General features: G+C 41.4%; 1 protein-coding gene across 3 annotated transcripts in view; it reads right to left on the bottom strand.

Moving 5' to 3' along the window:
• The window catches only part of LOC124717139, a 149,280-nt gene that overhangs the window by 9,114 nt on the left and 119,497 nt on the right, over positions 1-20,669 (bottom strand). For all 3 annotated transcript variants that reach the window (XM_047243885.1, XM_047243886.1, XM_047243887.1), the window contains 2 exons: positions 10,232-10,405; positions 6,786-6,986 (listed from right to left, as the gene is read on the bottom strand). In XM_047243885.1, coding sequence (XP_047099841.1) covers positions 6,786-6,986; positions 10,232-10,405 — 375 coding nt within the window. The remainder of the gene's footprint in view (positions 1-6,785; positions 6,987-10,231; positions 10,406-20,669) is intronic.

Below are 20,669 nucleotides of genomic sequence, written 5' to 3'. Positions count from 1 at the left end.
TGTTGTTGTTGCCATTGTTTTCTGTTGTTTTTATGGTCTTCAGTCTGAAGTCTGTTTTGATGCAACTATCCTTGCTAGTCTACCCTGTGTAACCCTTTTAATCTCTACATACCTGCTGAAAATCAAACCTACTTGAACATGCTTGCTGTAGTCAAAACTTGATCTTTCTTTACAGCGATTAATATCTTCACATCTTTCCAGCATAAAAAATTAACTATACTTTGATGCCTCATGATTTATCTTATCAAATTATACCTTCTTTTGGTCATCTTGTGCCAAAACTTTCTTTTGCCCTCAATTTGTTTCAGTGCTTTCTCAATTTTATTTGATCTATCTATCTTATTTTCAGCATTTTTCTTCAGAAAAACATCCAGTCACTCTGTCTGGTGAGGCCAAGGAAGACTGCAGAAGGAAAGCAAAAAGTTTTAAATTTTGTGTATAAGAAATCATTCACACAGAAGGGCATAGTAATAGGCATCCCTGGCAGAGTGAAGCACCTGAAAGAGTTGAAAACAATCAATTCACCAGATAAGGATGGAATCCCAGTTTGGTTGTAAGGAGAATACTCTTTGACTTCACTCCCTTACTTTGCTCACATTTATCACAAATCTTGCTTTTCTTGGTATTATGAAGCCTGTATTTTATATCCTCTCTACTTCAGCCAGTGTTAGTTAAATTCCTGCTTAAATAGTAAAATGCATCTGCTACTTTTAGTGTCTCGTTCTCTTCACAGCAGCAATAAAAGTAATCAACATTACCACTTTCAGTTTGATAATCATCTCACAGAAACTCCTCTGCCACTATCAGAATAAACTCTCTTAGCCACAACTATGAAATGTGAGTTAAGTCACTCATAATAAAATTCAGGACTCAGTTTGTTTTGAAAATTAGTACTTCAACTTTAATACTGAAACTCCACAAAACAGACTTCTTAAATCAATTGCTCACAGTCTGGTTTCTGTTAAAGTTGTAGGGGTAGCTTTTGCTCCATATATTTTATCCATGATTACTTCAGAATTTCAAAGTGTAGTCCAGTAATCACTTTCAAATTTTTTGTTAATCTAAAAATGCTACAAATGTATGTTTTCCTTTCTTCAGTATTCCATCACATCCTTAAATTTCTCTGGAACCGAAACTAAGCTCCCCCAAAGCCAGCTTCTTAACTTCATGCTTGTGTGGTATTTCCACTGTCAGCATCTGCCTTCTTTCAAATTGGAAACATTACATTCCTCTTGAAGCCTGGAGGTTTTCTGCCATTCTCCTATATCCCACATACTAAATTCTTAATCGAATAGTTCTGTTATGGTTAGTTTGCTCAAAAATTTTAATAATCCTAAAGGAATGTCAAATAATGGAAAATTTAGGGTGGAATGTAACAATATTATGAAAAGGATAGTTGCTACTCACCATATAGTGGAGATGCTGAGTTGCAGATGGTCACAACAAAAAGACTGTCGGAAAGTGAGCTTTTGGCCAACAAGTCCTTTGTCAAACGTAGACCACACACACACACACACACACACACACACACACACACACACACAAATGCTAATGCAGCTCACACCAAATGACCACAGTCTCTGGCAGCTGAGGCTAGACTGGGAGAGGCAGCCGGTGGTGGGGGTAAGGAGGAGCCTGTGGCAGGGAGGGCTAGGGATAGCAGGGTAGGTCTTGGGGATGGTAAAGTGCTGCTTGTGGGAGAATACAGGGATGACGTGGGGTGGAGAGAGGGTAAGGGTAGGGCAGCTATGTGCAGTTGGGTGCTTAGACAAAGGGCCAGTGGGGGGATACAGGAGGGGGGGGGGGGGGGGGGGCAAGCGGAAAAGGAGAGAAGTGGAATAAAGAGCGGTGCAGTGGGAACAGGGAAGGAGCTAGATGGGTAAGAAAAATCGCTAATGAAGGTTGAGGCCAGGAGGGTTACAGGACTATAATGTAACATATTATTATTATTATTTTTTCTTTCTTTTCTTAACTCCCTCATTCATACATATGAAAAATATATCTAAAAACAAAGATGATGTGACTTACCAAATGAAAGTGCTGGCAGGTCGACAGACACACAAACAAACACAAACATACACACAAAATTCAAGCTTTCGCAACAAACTGTTGCCTCATCAGGAAAGAAGGAAGGAGAGGGAAAGACGAAAGGATGTGGGTTTTAAGGGAGAGGGTAAGGAGTCATTCCAATCCCGGGAGCGGAAAGACTTACCTTAGGGGGAAAAAAGGATGGGTATACACTCGCACACACACACATATCCATCCACACATATACAGACACAAGCAGGTCTTTAAATATGTCTCCCACAGAAGAACCACAAAAGTGCCCCACTTGTGACAGGATACTTTCCGGGACTGGATCAGACTCTGAATGTGGCTCTCCAGCAGGGATATGACTTCCTCAAATCCTGCCGTGAAATGACATCCATCCTTCATGAAATCCTCCCCACTCCACCAAGAGTGTCTTTCCGCCGTCCACCTAACCTTCGTAACCCCTTAGTTCATCCCTATGAAATCCCCAGACCACCTTCCCTATCCTCTGGCTCCTGCCCTTGTAACCACCCCTGGTGTAAAACCTGTCCCATGCACCCTCCCACCACCACCTACTCCAGTCCTGTAACCTGGAAGGTGTACATGATCAAAGGCAGAGCCACGTGTGAAAGCACCCACGTGATTTACCAACTAACCTGCCTACACTGTGAAGCTTTCTATGTGGGAATGACCAGCAACAAACTGTCCATTCACATGAATGGACACAGGCAGACAGTGTTTGTTGGTAATGAGGATCACCCTGTGGCTAAACATGCCTTGGTGCACAGCCAGCACATCTTGGCACAGTGTTACACCGTCCGGGTCATCTGGATACTTCCCACTAACACCAACCTGTCAGAACTCCGGAGATGGGAACTTGCCCTTCAGTATATCCTCTCTTCTCGTTATCCGCTAATTTCAAGTTGCCGCTGCTCATACCTCACCTGTCTTTCAACAACATCTTTGCCTCTTTACTTCCGCCTCAACTGACACCTCTGCCCAAACTCTTTGCCTTTACAAATGTCTGCTTGTGTCTGTGTTTGTGCAGAGCAGACACATCCTTTCGTCTTTCCCTCTCCTTCCCTCTTTCCTGATGAAGCAACTGTGGGTTGCGAAAACTTGAAATTTGTATGTGTGTTTGTGTGTTTTTTATTGTGTCTATCTACCAGCGCTTTCTTGCTTGGTAAGTCACAGCATTTTTTAAAATATTTATATGACAAGTTCCTCTGCATTGGTATTGTTGAGAAGTGTGTATTCTGATTGTGTGTTAGAAAGTATTAAATGCACTTATTGAGATAGCAAAGTTTATTCATTCATTCATGATTATGATACCCATCTGTTCATCTCTCCATGACGTGCCGAGGATCCTGCATCAAGAGGATCGTAGCTAACAAGAAGAATTCGCACGAGCAGAGGAGGGGCGATCCGGAACTTTCTAATGCACAATCAGAATACACACTTTTGAACAATACCAATGCAGAGGAACTCGTCACATGTCCACCCACTACAACTTACAGTAACAGACAGATGAATCTAAAGGAATTAAAAAACTGAAGAGCATCTCGCTATCTCTTTTGTTTGTATGTCAATGTTATCTATGGTACAAAATTTTCTCCGCATTGGTATTGTTCAGAAGTTTATATTGTGGTTGTGTGTTAGAAAGTAGTAAGACACTTATCAAAATAGCAAAGTTTATTCGTTCATTCATGACGATGATACCCAGTTGTTCATCTCTCCGCGACATGCTGAGAATCCTGCATCAAGAGGATGGTAACTAACAAGAAGAATTTGCACGAGCAGAGGAGGGGCGATCCGGAACCAGTATTGTCATACCAATCGCCATGTACAATGGTGGTAACAAGGAAAGGATGTATGTAAGTTCATGAATGTTAAATGCTGAATATATGTATAGAATATTGAATGTCTGTTTATATTAGAGCCAGTTAAAGTTCACTCAGGATAGGTGTACCTTCCAATTTTTTTTCAATCATTCTTTCAAAATTTCTCTTTTAATTCTTGAGACAGCAATTTTTTTAATCAGTTTCCAATATATATAAATCACATTCTTAGTCCCTCCACCTCTATTCAGAACATAGGATATATTGCAGGGGGAGTTCCCACCTGCGCAATACAGAAAAGTTGGAAGCTGGTGTTGGTGGGAAGGATCTGTGTGGCACAGGCTGTGAAGCATAATTGGAATGAAGAACATCATATTGGGCAGCGAGCTCAGCAATGGGGCAGTCCAGCTGTTTCTTGGCCACTGTCTGTCATGGCCGTTCATGCAGACAGACAACATTGTTGTTTGTCATCCCCCATCCCTGTTTACTGCTTACCTCCACCACCTGGTTGCCTCTCCCATCATGCACTGCTGCTTACAGTCAGTATGGCATTTGTGTGTGTGTTTTGTCTATTTTCAGCAATGGTCTTGTTGGCTGAAACTCACTTTCCAACAGTCTTTTTGTTGTGCCTATCTGCAACTCAACGTCTCTGCTACATGGTGAATAGTTACTTTCTTTCTCATAATATTGTTATATTCCATCCTAGATTTTTCATTGTTTGATTTAGGTTTTATTCAGATTGTCACAGAGTACTACAGTTCTGTCATCTAACTACCAGACTGAAAGTGGCAACATTAATTATTTTTATTATTGGAGTGAAAAGTTGTACTATTATGGTGCATCTGGCGGCAGTTTGTCATGTGCTTATATGCTTTCCTAATGCATTTTTAATTTTTTTTTATTTTTGCTACTGTCACTTCCAAGTTGCTGTTTCTTGAAGTGCAACTAATTGAAAACAATCCAATGTGGAAAAAAGACCAGAGTATATTCAGTCTGCCATGCAGGAAGAGTCATTTGCTATGAATATTTAGATTTCAGTTTGAGAACTTGCCTTGTGAATCATCACAATCAATACTTTGTCACTTCACTGTCCATTACATGGACTGGCACCAAAATTCACAAATTGTTTAAGTTCACATCAGTAAGAAAGCTCTGGTTATGCAAGCGGTACCCCACAAACTGGTACATATGCAATTTATTTATATTAAAAAATATTAGACACAATAGCTGGCCACTACAGGGTAAAACATTTAGTACTACAGATGCATAAAATATTTAGTACTACAGATGCACCCACACCAAAGCCCATACACTACCTTAGCTTTTAGAATGATCAGTGCTTTTGTCAGAGAGCAGACAGATGCTTTGGCCTCTTCCTCCCTCTCACTCCTCCCTCTTCATTTCTGTTTATCTCATTACAGGTGGCTCCCTCTCATTCTGGTGTCTGAGTCCTTCCAAACATCCCCAGCTTATCAAACTCTTGTTGTGAAAGTTAGGTAGTGTCTCACTTTTACTTTTATACTTTTTTTCAGCAGTACTAAATATTTAACCAGTTGGAGGTAAGTACTGGTTAGCAATGCTGGCTCACATTGTTTTTAGTTTTCTCAAGTGAACTTTTGATCCAATTGAATGGGATAGGCTGCTACTCGCCTCAAAAAGGACACTGTGAGTCACAGACAGGCACAACGAAAGGACTGTTATACATCTAAGCTTTTGGCTGGAAGTCCTTTTTTAGCAACCTATCATTTTCATAATATTGTTGTTATTCCAGCCTGGACTTTCAATTGTTTGATCCAACTCATTTATATTAGGCCTTCTGAGATTTGGCACCAACTACAAATTAAAGTCCCATCTTTTTCAGATGCACACCATGTGTACTTTTAATTCATGTTACTAAGTTTTGACTGACAACTTTTCAGCCATTCTCACACAGCAAAGTTGTTGGCTAGGAGACTTCAAAGAGCAGGTGTAGCCACTTAAGTGGAAAGCTTTTCTTTGTTCTTCACACACAATGGCACCTTTACTTTGTGAAGTGTGAGATGTAGATGTACCTGATAAGTGTAGCTGACAGTAATGGGCGTGTAGTGTGATGTCATGTTTGTGTCAGACTGTGATGATGATGAGAGAAGAAAGAGGGTGAAACCCACTGCCAGCATGTACCCTACTCTCTTGAACAGCACTTTAGTGGGCCACAGAGTTTAACGTACCCATCTGACTGACAGATCACAATGACAGTGCCGCATGCCCTCATATCATCAAACACTGCAGAGAGCTTTGGACTTTATTCCAGGACACTGGCACAAAGTCTTGTGAGAAGAAACTGTATGCTACCACTCCTCCTACCCTTTGCTGTAGGGAAAATGGCGAGCTGCCACCAGCACATAGGGTACACAGGTGGTTATCAACCCAAATACTGACCAACCTTGACATTGCTTAACCTCTGTGATCTCGTGAGAACTGATGTATTCAACAAAATAAGGCCATTGATGACCTGAAATTATGTGTCCACAACTTTTTCCCCTCATGTCAAAAACAGAGAAAGTGGTGAGGTTGAGAATGATGACAGAGGTTGAGGGGTTGGGGAAGAGTGGTGGGTGGTTAGGTGGTGTGAGGAGCTTTAGTGGAGGGTGGGGATTGGGGTGGGGGGTGCATGAGGGGGTGAGGAATGGGAGGGGGAAGGGGACAAGGATAGAGAGGGGCAGTGGGAAGGGAAGGGGAAGGGGAAGGGTGTGTGTGTGTGTGTGTGTGTGTGTGTGTGTGTGTGTGTGTGTGTGTGAGAGAGAGAGAGAGAGAGAGAGAGAGAGAGAGAGAGAGAGAGAGATTCAGAAGGACTGCACACAGGTAAAGTTTTGAGATAGAATACGAAACCCAAAGCATCTATTGTTAACTCAGATACGTGTACCTCTGTGCACTTACATGGCAGGAGCAGTTGTGGCAGGTGGTGTTGGCAGACAGCAGGAGGATGGAGGTGCCATGCAGCAGCCTCTGTCCCTCGAGGAGGCAGTGCAGGCAGCGGGGGCAGCAGCTGCCACTGCCGCCGCCCCCAGAGGGAGCCAGCAGGGGGTGCGAGCAGTTGGCCACTGGACACACCTCTGGATAGCATGTGATGTTTCCTTGCTGGGTGAGAGCAGAAAAGTCTACACAAATGATCTACATAAAAACGAGACTGTGTCAAAATGCGACCTCTTGTGCAACGGTTATATCACTGACTGAGAATCGTGTACAAGGCAACTCAAAATGAATATGGCAACTACAAATGGCTACAAATATTAAAGGCATAGGGACACATTAATAAGCATTTGAATGTAAAAGAAGTTTCCAAATTTTTAAAATACTTTATAGGTGTCCTATGTGACTCACCTCGGTCACGTGGATATAATTTTTCTTTTTATTTTTATTGTGCCTCTGTTCAACAACTTTATGAGTTATGAGGACTTGTTCAATAGAAGGGATAAATTTCACAGTAGCAAAGATGAACAAGTGTTCATGGATCTTAAGGTATGCACTTTACAGCCTATCTTTACTGGACTTCTTTCTCGTTTTGGTCCATCCTACCTCCTCTGAAAGCTTGCCGGTCGAGTTCTGGTTCATCCTGTATATTCCTTGTTGCAACCGAGCAACTATTCTCCACTGGCTCTGTCCCACCAATGCAGATATTCCCATACACCCCATTGGTAGTGATGGAAGCTTCAGTGACAATGAAAGTTTGAGTTAAGCCTGGAGGTGTGATCAAATAGCTTAACAGTGAATGTGATTGCTTGTGATAAAGAGGGAATTCAGATTTGAGTTCCAGTCTTGCACAAACTTTCAGCTCACATGACATATTCATTATTACTTCAAATCAGTGTAGGTCAATGTTCCAGCAAAAGTTTTTAGTGTGGTTGAAATTTTAAAACACAAGCATTTATTTTGCATATCAAGTTCTTCTGTACATTGAAATTCCCCAGTAATACGAGGGTCACTCAAAGAGAAATGCACACTATTTTTGTAAAAATATAGTTTTCATTCTGCATGTGTGAAAGTTTTAGAGTGTGTTTTCAATCTTAGTTCAACCTATTCCTGTGAGTGGCGCCATCACAGCGTGTCTTCAAGATGGCTGCTAAACATGACGTTTGTCAGAAGCAACGTGCTGTCATTGAATTCCTGTGCTGTGAAAACGAGACAGTGGGAAACATCCACAAGAGGTTGAAAAAGGTGTATGGAGATGCTGCTATCGATCGCTGTACAGTTAGTAAGTGGGCAAGCAGATTATGTGATGACAGCGGGCACGGCAATATTGATGATTGTCCTAGCAGTGGCAGGCCTCATACTGCACGCACTCCAGACAATGTGCAGAGAGTTGATGAATTGGTGACTGCTGACAGACACATCACAGTGAACTAATTGTCATGCTATGTTGCAATAGGGGAAGGAAGTGTTTGCAGAATACTGAAAGTGTTGGCGTTAAAAAAGGTTTGTGCCAGGTGGGTTCCCAGGATGCTGACAGTGGCTCACAAAGAAAAAAGAAAAATGGTATGCAGAGAACTTTTGAAACAGTATGAGAATGGTGGAGATGAATTTTTTGGAAGAATTGTGACAAGTGATGAAACATGGCTTCATCATTTTTCACCAGAGATGAAGAGGCAATCAGTGGAGGTTGGTCCAGAATTTTACCATGTGGATATACAGGCGCTGGTTCCAAGATGGTGTAAGGCAGTTGTGAGGGATGGAAATTATGTGGAGAAATGAAAATATTGTTCCTAAAGGATGTATCTACACACTGTGAAACTTTCAAACCTGTAGAATAAAAGATGGATTTTTTTAAAAAAAATAGTGTGCATTTCTTTTGGAGTGACCCTCGTACTAACTACACCTTAGGAATTAGCAAGACATTAATTACTGTCTGAATGATGATAATTTTGAAACCAAGGCCTTAATTAATTTTGATATTTACAAGGTAAATGTTATCAGAAAGTATGAAAGTCATTCAAAAACTAGTGCCTCCCATTTATTTTCACAAAAACTACAATAGTTATAGAAATGACAGTAACACAATTGCATAGTGCAATATTTCAGCAACATACTGTCACATTTCCACATGGTCGTCACCATTCATTATGCACTTTTGCCAATGATGAAGAAGATGCTGCACACTGCACACTCATAAAGACCTGAACTGACTGAGGCTAGCTACTGCCTTACAGCTCCAGTGACAGCATCTGAGTCTGGAAAATGTTGGCAATGTAGTACGTCTTGTGCATGCCCATAGAGGTGGAACTCTAATGACAGTAATTCAGGAATGTGTGGTGGATGTGGTCAGAGAGTCTAGTCAAATATGGCAATGAGTTCCACAGTCGCAAAACTGTTGTGGGGCCGAGCATTATTGTGTTTTGATTGGAAGTTTGTCGTCTTTTATGCCTGACACTGGAAATTCAAGCTTCCAGCCCAGGCAGTGTGCCAGTGTAGTGTTATGAACTGACAGTTATTGAGGCTTGCTTTACTTACTTTACTCTCGGAGACACTGAAAAGAACCATACCATTTGTATCCGAGAAGGCAGTGCACATCACTTTGCCTGCAGATGGCTTTGTCTTTACCTTATTTGCAGGAGAGCTCAAATGTTGCCACTCTGTGAACTACCTTTTGAATTCTGGCTTGTAGTTGTGACAGTTCAAGGGATAATGATGTTCAGAAAATTGTCACCTTCAGCGTAATACAGGTTCAGTAGGTCCCAACTGATTTCCATTCAACATTCTTTTTCACATAAGCATCCATGGGACCTATGTTGTGCACACTTTGCATAACCTAAGTTATGTAACATCTCTTTTAAGGCATTTCAGTTAACATTCAGCTGTGTACACAATTCCTCAGTCACGATCCACCTTTCATCGTACAGGAGTTGATCGAGGCACTGTTCATTATGAGAGAAGCATGCCGAGCAGGTTGACCGGGGTGTGGTTTGTCATGCATATCTATTTCAACACTACTGAAATGCAGTACCCAGGATTTCACATTACTTGCATATACTGTACATCTCCAAACACCTTTTTCAAGCACAGATGGATCTGAATTGGTGTAATTTGTTCAGCAGTCAACGTCTGACATCTTTCTGGAATGCTCCCTTGATGCTGCTGTCTGTTGCAGGGCAACAAAATGGGCAGCATACTACTGCAAAGGTTCAAAAATTATTACTACACCAACATAATCTGGCTCGGACACCGAAAGTCGATGCAAAATGATAGGAGGCATTAGTTTCAGAATGACTTGTAAATAGCGAGAAGGCAAAAAAGTGTGTCTTTAGTCTAGGAAAGACACCAGAACCATCAGGGATGCTCCTCTTTGCGGTGTTCTGAGCTGAGTGAAGCAGATGTGTGCGCACCCGTACCTGACAGACACAGGTGGTGCAGGGCAGCGACGGGTGTGGGAACAGCTGGCCGTCGTCGTATGTGCGGCTGCCGTACTGGCAACCCTTGCACAGGGGACAGCACTCGCCGGGCGTGAGCCGTGGGTGGTAGCACTGCAGTGTGCACTCCACAGGGCTGCATTCCACTTGGCCATTCTGGAACACAATGTTTTATTTTACAGTTTTTTGTTCCACTGTACTCTGGGCAGACACGAAATAATGTTACGACCAACAGTGATGTACACAAAATTCCTCTCTACACTTCTGCTGCATTATATCATTTTATTTTTAATTTAAAAAAAGAAATAAAGGAGTGATGATATGTAATCAAATCCCCATCCAGCCTTCCACATTTACATTCCCCATGGTTTCTCTATATTGCTCATGGAAAATTCCAGAGTGCTTTGTTTTGAGAAAATACAGTCCAAGTGGGATCTTAAACCTTAATCTTCCTTTTTTCACAAGACTTCAGACTGCCTCTCCAACTGATTAGTTTTTTCAGGTACATGTTTGATAAATGCTTTTCTGATTATTCATGAACTGTATGTGTAGCATGTAGTGAAACGATCCTCTACTGTTGACCAATGCAAAATGGGCTTCTGTAGGGTAAAATTTAACAAAAGGAGCTAATGAACTTGTTTGTCATGTTTCTATGCGTTAACTCTGTGAGAGTGAATTCTACTGAAGCGTGTCTTGAATGGTTTGTTTCATATAGAAGAAATTCTGGGTGGGCTGCAACAACTGCCAGTGGCTGCACCTACGAGACACAGTGTTTCTTGTCCCACTTATTTCTGCTCGTACAGACCTTGCTGGTTTTGATAACTCTGTGAAATCTGCATCATTCCACATAAAACATCAGAATTATGCCACTTGTTAAACGCCAATTTTGAAAGATTTATTGTAAAGATTATTCGTGCATAGATCTTCAAAAATATATCTTGAACAGTAATATGAAATCTTAATAGGATCTAGTGCGACAAGGTTGATGTATACTGTTGAATTACTATACCACATTGTTAAAGACAATAGGCAACTTATTATTTCAAAATATATATATTTATTTTGGAAACTATGTCAGTGTTACCTAAACTGAAATAACAGCATCCAGAGTGAACATCTGACAATAGAAGACACAGTGAACTTTAACTGAAAAAAGGTAAGACCCTGAGCATTAATATACATGTTTGAATGAGTGTTTTTTATTTAGCAGATTGAGATTACAAAGTTTTTTTAAGGTAAGGCTGATTTCAGATTCATAAACAATTCCTATTGTCTCAAAGTAACTTATCAGTTTAGGAGCTACAGTCTAACAAGAATAGATTGCAAGGTAAACTGTTTATATTAAAAAACTAAAAACCCGCCTCCATTGCGAAAAAGCACCTAGTGTTAAGTGGTAACCCAGGTTTTGGTGTAGATAACTACACCTTCTTCAGAACAACAATAAAACCCACAAGTGCCTAAGAAGACCTTTGTCAATGATTAAAAGAACACCATAGCTATACATTTACAAATGAAAAAGAAAGGAAAACACAAACAGTACATATGTACAAAGTCAAAACCACTACTTAACTTAATGGTGTACGCTCCACCTCACTCCGGCCTATTGATAGGCCGAAACCTGGGTTAACACTTGACACTAGGTGCTTTTTTCGCAATCGAGGCGGGTTTTTAGTTTTTTAATATATTAACCAACGATTGCTGATGCACTGCGATGTTGAAGGTTCTTAAACTGTCTATAAGTTTAAAATCAGTCATATTTGATAAAACCTAGCAGTCATACAGTGACACAGTGCTTCCGGTTTTTCTTATGACACAATAGTGTTTAACTTCTCTAAACGTTTGGCCTGAAAAATTTACCTTCTTGGATGGCTACAGAGAAATACAGTAATTAGTGGACCACTTGAAACTTCCTACCTGATTAAATTTTGTGCAAGATTGGGACTTAACCCAAAACCTTCCCATTCGTGACCAATACTCTTACCAACCACACTAGCCAGGCATGATGCACGATCTGCTCCCACAGCTTTACTTCTGTCACTACCTTTCTCCTACCTTCTAAACTCATAAGAGCATTGCCCGTGAAAGGAAAGGTTCCGTGTTCGAGACCTGGTGTGACACACAGTTTTAACCTGCCATGAAATTTCAAAACAACTTATAATGACTGTGTTATAGGCAAATTTTTAGACTCATCCAAGAGTTTTGACATGGTTGACAATCAAATAAAATATTACTAAACAAAATAGAAGCACTAGGTGTAGGGGAATTAGTTAATGATTGGTTCCAGTCACACTTAGAAAATATGGTGCATATGGTTATAGGTGCCCTACTTTTCAAATGATGCTCAATTTTTACTGAAACAATTAACATACCCTAAAGATATTAACGTAGATGTTACTCAAGGGAATATGTCAGGACTAATTCTGTTTTTAATATACATTGTCTGACAAACAAAAGTGAAGCACCCAGAAGACACGGTGAGAAGTCAATGTAACTTTGCACATGTGCACATTGGCAGCAGGTATGTAAGTGGTTGGAGCTGCAGTTCTCTGTAACAAGTAGAACAGCCATCAAAGTGCATTAATGTTAGTCACATTTAGTGTTGTTAACAGGCCTGACAGGAATAAAAGGGGTGTGAACAGTGTCGGATGATGAGTGGTCACAGAAGGACACTGCAGTGCTAGGCACTCTTGAGAGACAGTATTAGTGGCATCTGACAGAGTTTGAAAGGGGCCTCATTAGGAGTCTGACCACCACAAGAGAAGATCACCATATTGTGCAGTGAGTGTGTTGTAAACCCTCCACATCTGTGCCTGCCATCTGTGAACAAGTAATAGACTCCCTGCAACAGTCTGTGTCATCTCTCACCACTGTTCAGAGATTAGCAACAGCTCGACTAAGAAATTACTGTCTCTTGCATAGGCTGCCGTTAACATCACAACACAAACGACTGCATGTGGAGTGGTGTCAAGATCTGGAAGCACGGACTGCTGGTGAACGGTATCACACTGGGGTCAGTGCCGAATCACGGTTGTGCACTATTCCTGATGATCGCCATCAGAGGGTATGGTGGTGACCTGGGGAAAGGTCCATTTCTTCCAATATTTTGGGTAGGCACCCAAACGCTACTCCTGCCATCATGATGTGGGAAGCTACCAGGTGTGCCTTCATGGGTCTCGGCTGGTAGTGACTGGGAAACTCTGACGGGACAATGGTACAGTCAGACGTCGTGCATTCTGATGTGTTACCTCTGGTGTGACAGTATCGCGGTGCAATTTTCCGATAGGAGGACAGTGCTCATCGAGATGTGGCACATGTTTCTATGAACTGTGTGTGACGGTGAGATACTCCCGTGACTGGCAAGTTATCTGTATTTGCCCCCAATAGAACATGTGTGGGACCAGCTCAGATGTCAACTCCGTTCCAGTGCGAGTATTCAGGATATTGAGGAGCAACACAACAGTTGTGAGCTAGCTTGCCTCAGGAAAGTCTACAATGATTTCATGACACACTTCTTGACTGACTCAGTGCACACATTCAGGTCAGAGGTTATGCAGTGTTGTACTGATAAATATTGTCACAGTGCCAAGTTGCTTGAAAACTTGGCTAGATATTGTAATCGCTGAAATATCATCACATACCCTCTCGACTCGTGGAATTTCATTTTCTCCTCCAGTGTGCTTCACTTTTATCATCAGACAGTGTATATGGGTTGGGTTGTTTGGGGGAAGAGACCTAACAGCGAGGTCATCGGTCTCGTCAGATTAAGGAAGGATGGGGAAGGAAGTTGGCCGTGCTCTTTCAAAGAAACCATTTAGGGAAATCACGGAAAACCTAAATCGTGATGGCCGGACACAGGATTGCTTACACACAGAAGACAACTTATCATTTTAAATGTGATAACTCTAGTTTTTAGTGATGAATATTGATTGTCAGCTGACATGGAATGAACACTAAGATATTGGCAATTAGATTGTGAGCAGCATGTTATGGCCCTTGAATGCTATCATCAAAGTGCAAAAGTCAGTGCTTTGTGGTGACATACTACTCCTATGTACATTCATTTCACAGCTGTGAGATACTTTTCTAGGGTAAAATGTACAAAACATGGATACATTGTCCAAACTGGGGAAAGGCCTGTAAGGATAATAACTAACAGCAGTAGTTGAGCTCACTGCAAAGAAATATTTTAAAAAATTGTGTATCCATATTGTGTTAAATGAATTATTATTGTGCACATCAGGAGAAACAAAGAAAAGTACATTACCAATAGTTATACAGTGTACACAATTGTGACACAAGATTCACTTTGGATTTACATTCAGAAAGGAAAAACTAACATAGAAACTTCAAACAGCATTTCATATCAGAGATTAAAATGAATAACATATTGCCCAAGCAGATGGGAGAGTTGCTTAAAATACATTTATTTTAAAAGGCAGTCAAACCTTACCTATTAAAAATTGCATACTTGACAGTGAAAGATTACTTAGAGAGTTGGAGTTAATAATAATAATAATAATAATAATAATAATAATAACAATAATAATAATAATAATATAAAGAAGAAAACAGGAGGAAAAATTGAAATATACATCCAACTGGCTGAGGAAGTCAAAGACATGTGGCATCAGGATAAAGTTGACATCATATCAATTATACTATCAACTACAGGAGTCATGCCACACAATATCCACAAGTACATCAACGCAAAACAGCTACATCCAAACATATATATGCAACTACAGAAATCTGTAATTATTGATACCTGTTCAATTACCCGAAAGTTCCTAAATGCAATGTAACATATACCGTACAGTTAAAAGGAAGTCACGCTTGATCAAGGTCCGCATCACTTTCCATTTTTAACCAGACATAATGTCTGAGACAGGAAAGAGAAATTATAATAATAACAATAACAATTATACAGATTATTCTAGACCATAATACCAAAGTCACACCATTTTATCTGAGTCATCAGCCCCTCATGAAGAGTTAGATAATTATACTGCATGACAAAAGTCATGGAATACCTCCTAATATCATCTCGGAACTACTTCTGCCTGGTGTAGTGCAGAAACTCAATGTGGCATGGACTCAACAAGTCACTGGAAGTCCTCTGCAGAAATATTGAACCATGCTGCCTCTATAGCCGACCAAAATTGCAAAAGTGTTGCAGGAGTTTGTGCATGAACTGACCCCTCATTTATGCCCATAAATGTTTGATGGGATTCATTTCAGGTAATTTGGGTGGCCAAACTATTCGTTCGAGTAGTACAGAAGGGTCGACCGAAGTGTCCGATCCCACCCGTTGGCTTTGACCCATGACGTAAGGGTGTTGTGTGTGACGTCACGACGGCGCGGAATTTAGTTTGTGAGAGTGGCATGTTTGTAGGTGTCATTTTGATGCGATCGGTGGTGCTCTCTGGTGGTGTGTTAGGTGATGTTTTTGGTTTAGTTTGAGAGTGTGGCGTCGTGTGAATTTTGGTAAATTGCTTTTTTTATGTCTTTGGTAGGTATGGATATGACTGACAGGGTCAACAGTTTTCGGTTGTCAACTATGATAGGGGACAGTGCATTGTCTCTAATAAAATTTCCTCAACTATTCAGATTTTTGGATGAAGTTGTGAAGTGTTCAGTATGTCGTGAAGAAATGAGGCTTACTTAAAGTTCCGGCGTCTCAGACCATGGATGGCTGTATGTGGAGATGTCGTAAGGATAACAGGTCAAGAGAAGTGTTCGATCCCAATGTATGGCTGTGAATGTTGGTATTGGTATCGGGAGATGTTTTTGAGCTATATAGGTCAAGGGAAGTGTTTAGGACCTAATTTATGGGATCGGGAGCTGCTGTTGAGCTATATAGGTCAAGGGAAGTGTCCGATTCCAGATGATACTGTGTTTAGTGGTATTTGGGGAGTTTTGTGATGTCAGTTTTTTTCATCGTTTTGTGTGGTTTTGTATGGGGGTGGGTGTGTAAATTTGTTTATATTTAGTTTGTACCCACCCAAAAACCTCCTATTTCCCGCACTTGTCACGTTAGTGTCATTAGGCTTTTTGTGGAATGTGTGTGTGTGTTTGTTTTTCGATGTATTTTTGTCCTCATAATGTGTACATAACAACTTTATATGCGCCATATTGGAATCATGGTTTATGGTCGTTTCCGCCATATTTGTGACGTCATGGGTCAAAGCAGACAGGCGGGATCGGACGCTTCCGTATTTCCGTACAGAATGTTTTTGGATATATCCCGTTGTGGGATGGTGCATGCTGAAAAAGGGCAGTTCCCAGGTAGCCTTGAACTACAGAATTTATTTCTCTAATGAAACAACACGAAAACATGGAACACAGAAACTGAATCTCTACAAAGAGCAAGAGAGATCATTCTGATCTTAGCACACAGTCTGTCACCATCGATTGCTCTCCAAGGTCGGAATCGGTTGTGATCCCAATTGGTGGTGCACTCGCATTGTCTTCACCTGGTAGTGCTGTATTGGTGACTCGTCGTTTACTTGACAGCACACTCATCAGCTCACACCCCTGGAGAGCTGCAGGAGGCAGTCCTATATTGGCCACCCGGCATAAGGGTACTTGGAAACAGCCGATGTCATGTGGCTTTGTGGATGCGAAATAGTGCCAGCTGTCCTGTGATCGCGGCGCCCTCCCTACCACAGCGTATGGCACAGTGAAGTCCAACAGTGTCAGCTGCAGGCACCTGGTGTGACAGCAATATGCAGGGTATTGCTTTGTGGTGTCATGCCGGAATATTGAGCACTTGAGGTACAAAGCATTCCTCTTCCCTTTGGAGAAAGATGGCAAAGCCATCTCGAGACAGTAGCCACAGTGGAGGTGACAGTCGAGGACATAGCATTTTCAAACCGATCACATACAATTGGGGTCCAGTGACACGACACACTGTCAAAAAAAAATGTATATATATATATATATATATATATATATATATATATATATATATATATTTATTTATTTATTTGGGAATATCACATCCTTGGGTGGCTGCAAATGGCCTCCAAATAGTCGAACATCTGAGGATCCAGTTCATTCCATGTAAACACCCACACCATTTTGGAACCATCACCAGTTTGCACAGTGCCTTGTTGGCAACTTGGATCCACAGCTTCATGGGGGCTGCGCCACACTCAGACCCTACCATCAGCTCTTACCAACCAAAATTGGGACTCATTTGACCATGCCACAGATTTCCAGTCACCTAAGGTCCAACTGATATAGTACGGTCACGAGACCAGGAGAGGCGCTGCAGGTGATGTCATGCTGTTAGCAAAGGGGCTCATGACGGTCATCTGCTACCATAGCCTGCTAATGCAAAATTTTGCTGCAAATTCCTAACGGATAAGTATGTTGTGCATCCCACACGGATTTCTGCAGTTATTTCACACAGTGTTCCTCATCTATTATCATTGACAACTCACAGCAAATGCCGCTGCTCTCGATTGTTAAGTAAAGGCCGTTAGCCACCATGTTGTCTGTGGTGGGAGGTAATGTCTGAAGTGTGGCATTCTCAGCACACTCTTGACACTGTGGATTGTGGAATATTGAATTGCCTGACGATTTCTAAAATGGAATGTCCCACGCATCCAGCTCCAGCTACCATTCTGCATTCAAAGTCTGTTAATTCCCATCTTGTGGCCATAATCATGTTGGAGACCTTTCCACACAAATCACCTAAGTAGAAATGACAACTCCACCAATGCACTGCCCTTTTATAGCTTGTGTACATGATACTACTGCTTTCTATGTGTGAATATTGCTATCCCACGACTTTAGTCACTTCAGTGTATTTTTTATGTTAGCAACAGAAAAAGCTAACTTATTCAAACTAAGTACAAATGTAATAGAAATATATACAACCTGATGATGTGGTGAGTTTGTTGAGACATGGCCCTCAGATTCAGGAGGACAAAGGCCTGTGCTCTGTCCAGCCATTAGGTATTCCTAAATCACTTTGGACAAATGTCAGATGGTTCTTTCAACAAGGCCATGGCCAACTGCCTGCATATGCATTTATGTCTACGTATAACTCTGCAATTCACAATTAATTGCTTGGCAGAGGGTTAATACAACTATTTTCACACTATTTCTTGACTGTGCAACTCTTGACTAGCACATCAAAAAAATGAAAACCTAAATCTTTCCATGCGAGCTCTGATTTACTTTATTGTATTGCTATGGTCATCTCTCCCTACACAAGTGGGAGTAAACAAAAAGTATTTTTACATTCAATAGAGAAAGTTAGTGTATGGCATTTGTGAAAATACACTGAAGTGCCAAAGAAACTGATATAAGTATGCATATTGAAATACAGAGATATGTAAACACGCAGGAGACGGTGCTGTGATTGGCAATGCCTATATAAGACTACAAGTGTCTGGAGTGGTTGTTAGATCAGTTACTGCTGTTACAATGGCAGGTTATCAAGATTTAAGTGAGTTTGAACATGGTGTTATAGTCGGGGCACGAGCAACGGGACACAGCATCTCCAAGGTAGCGATGAAGTGGGGATTTTCCCACACAACCATTTCACGAGTGTATTGTGAATATCAGAAATCTGGTGTAACACCAAATCTCTGACATCGCTGCAGCCAGAAAAAGATCCTGTAAGAACAGGACCAACAACGACTGAAGAGAATCATGCAACATGACAGAAGTGCAACCCTTTTGCAAACTGCTGCAGATTTCAATGCTAGGCCATCAGCAAGTGTCAGCAAGCAATCCAGCCAATGAAACATCATTGATATGGGCTTCAGGACCCAAAGACCATCTCATGTACCTTTGGCAACTGCACGACACAAAGCTTTATGCCTTGCCTGGGCCTGTCAACATTGACATTGGACTGTTGATGACTGGAAACACGTTGCCTGGTCGGATGAGTCAATAGAGAGTCAATAGAGAAAGTTAGTGTATGGCATTTGTGAAAATACACTGAAGTGCCAAAGAAACTGATATAAGTATGCATATTGAAATACAGAGATATGTAAACACGCAGGAGACGGTGCTGTGATTGGCAATGCCTATATAAGACTACAAGTGTCTGGAGTGGTTGTTAGATCAGTTACTGCTGTTACAATGGCAGGTTATCAAGATTTAAGTGAGTTTGAACATGGTGTTATAGTCGGGGCACGAGCAACGGGACACAGCATCTCCAAGGTAGCGATGAAGTGGGGATTTTCCCACACAACCATTTCACGAGTGTATTGTGAATATCAGAAATCTGGTGTAACACCAAATCTCTGACATCGCTGCAGCCAGAAAAAGATCCTGTAAGAACAGGACCAACAACGACTGAAGAGAATCATGCAACATGACAGAAGTGCAACCCTTTTGCAAACTGCTGCAGATTTCAATGCTAGGCCATCAGCAAGTATCAGCAAGCAATCCAGCCAATGAAACATCATTGATATGGGCTTCAGGACCCAAAGACCATCTCATGTACCTTTGGCAACTGCACGACACAAAGCTTTATGCCTTGCCTGGGCCTGTCAACATTGACATTGGACTGTTGATGACTGGAAACACGTTGCCTGGTCGGATGAGTCTCATTTCAAATTGTATTGAGCAGATGAACATGTATGGGTATGGAGACTACCTCATGGATCCATGGATCCTGCATGTCAGCAGGGGACTGCTCAAGCTGGTAGAGGCTTTGTAATGGTGTGGGGCATGAAGTTGGAGTGATATGGGACCCCTGATACATCTAGATACATCTCTGACAGGTGACACGTATGTAAGCATCCTATCTCATCACCTGCATCCATTCATACCCATTGTGCATTTCAACAGACTTTGACAATTCCAGCAGGACAATGTGACACCCACACATCCAGAACTCCTACAGAGTGACTCCAGGAACACTCTTCTGAATTTATACACTTCTGCTGGCCACCACACTCCCTAGAAATGAAAATTACTGAGCACATCTGGAATGCCTTGCAACCTGCTGCTCAGAAATTTCCACTCCTTCGTACTCTTACAGATTTATGGATAGCCCCGCAGGATTCATGGTGTCAATTCTCTCCAGCCCTACTTCAGACATTAGCAGAGTCCACACTATGTCATGTTGTGGCACTTCTGTGTGCTTGCGGGGCCCTACATGATATTAGGCAGGAGTACCAGCTTCATTGGCTCTTCAGTGTATATACTGTGTTGATATCAGATTTTTTGTTGTTTAGGTTACATATGTATTTTAACTTTCTTTTACACTGTGTATGCCCTTTGGCCAGCACAAGAAATCTGGAAGTTACTATTAATACTAGATGTCATCTGCAGCACGGGTATATTGGAATACTGTCTGTATTAAATTTTTGCTTGGAACATAACCTCTAATCTACATACTCCAGTAAAAGAAAGACTAATGTCCATTATTGACACTTAGCATTACTATGGTAAC

This window comes from Schistocerca piceifrons, chromosome 9 (genome assembly GCF_021461385.2).
Source record: "Schistocerca piceifrons isolate TAMUIC-IGC-003096 chromosome 9, iqSchPice1.1, whole genome shotgun sequence".
In the NCBI taxonomy this organism is placed as follows: domain Eukaryota; kingdom Metazoa; phylum Arthropoda; class Insecta; order Orthoptera; family Acrididae; genus Schistocerca; species Schistocerca piceifrons.
The sequence above is the reverse complement of the archived record's forward strand: the minus strand, read 5'-3'. Positions and strand labels throughout refer to the sequence as shown.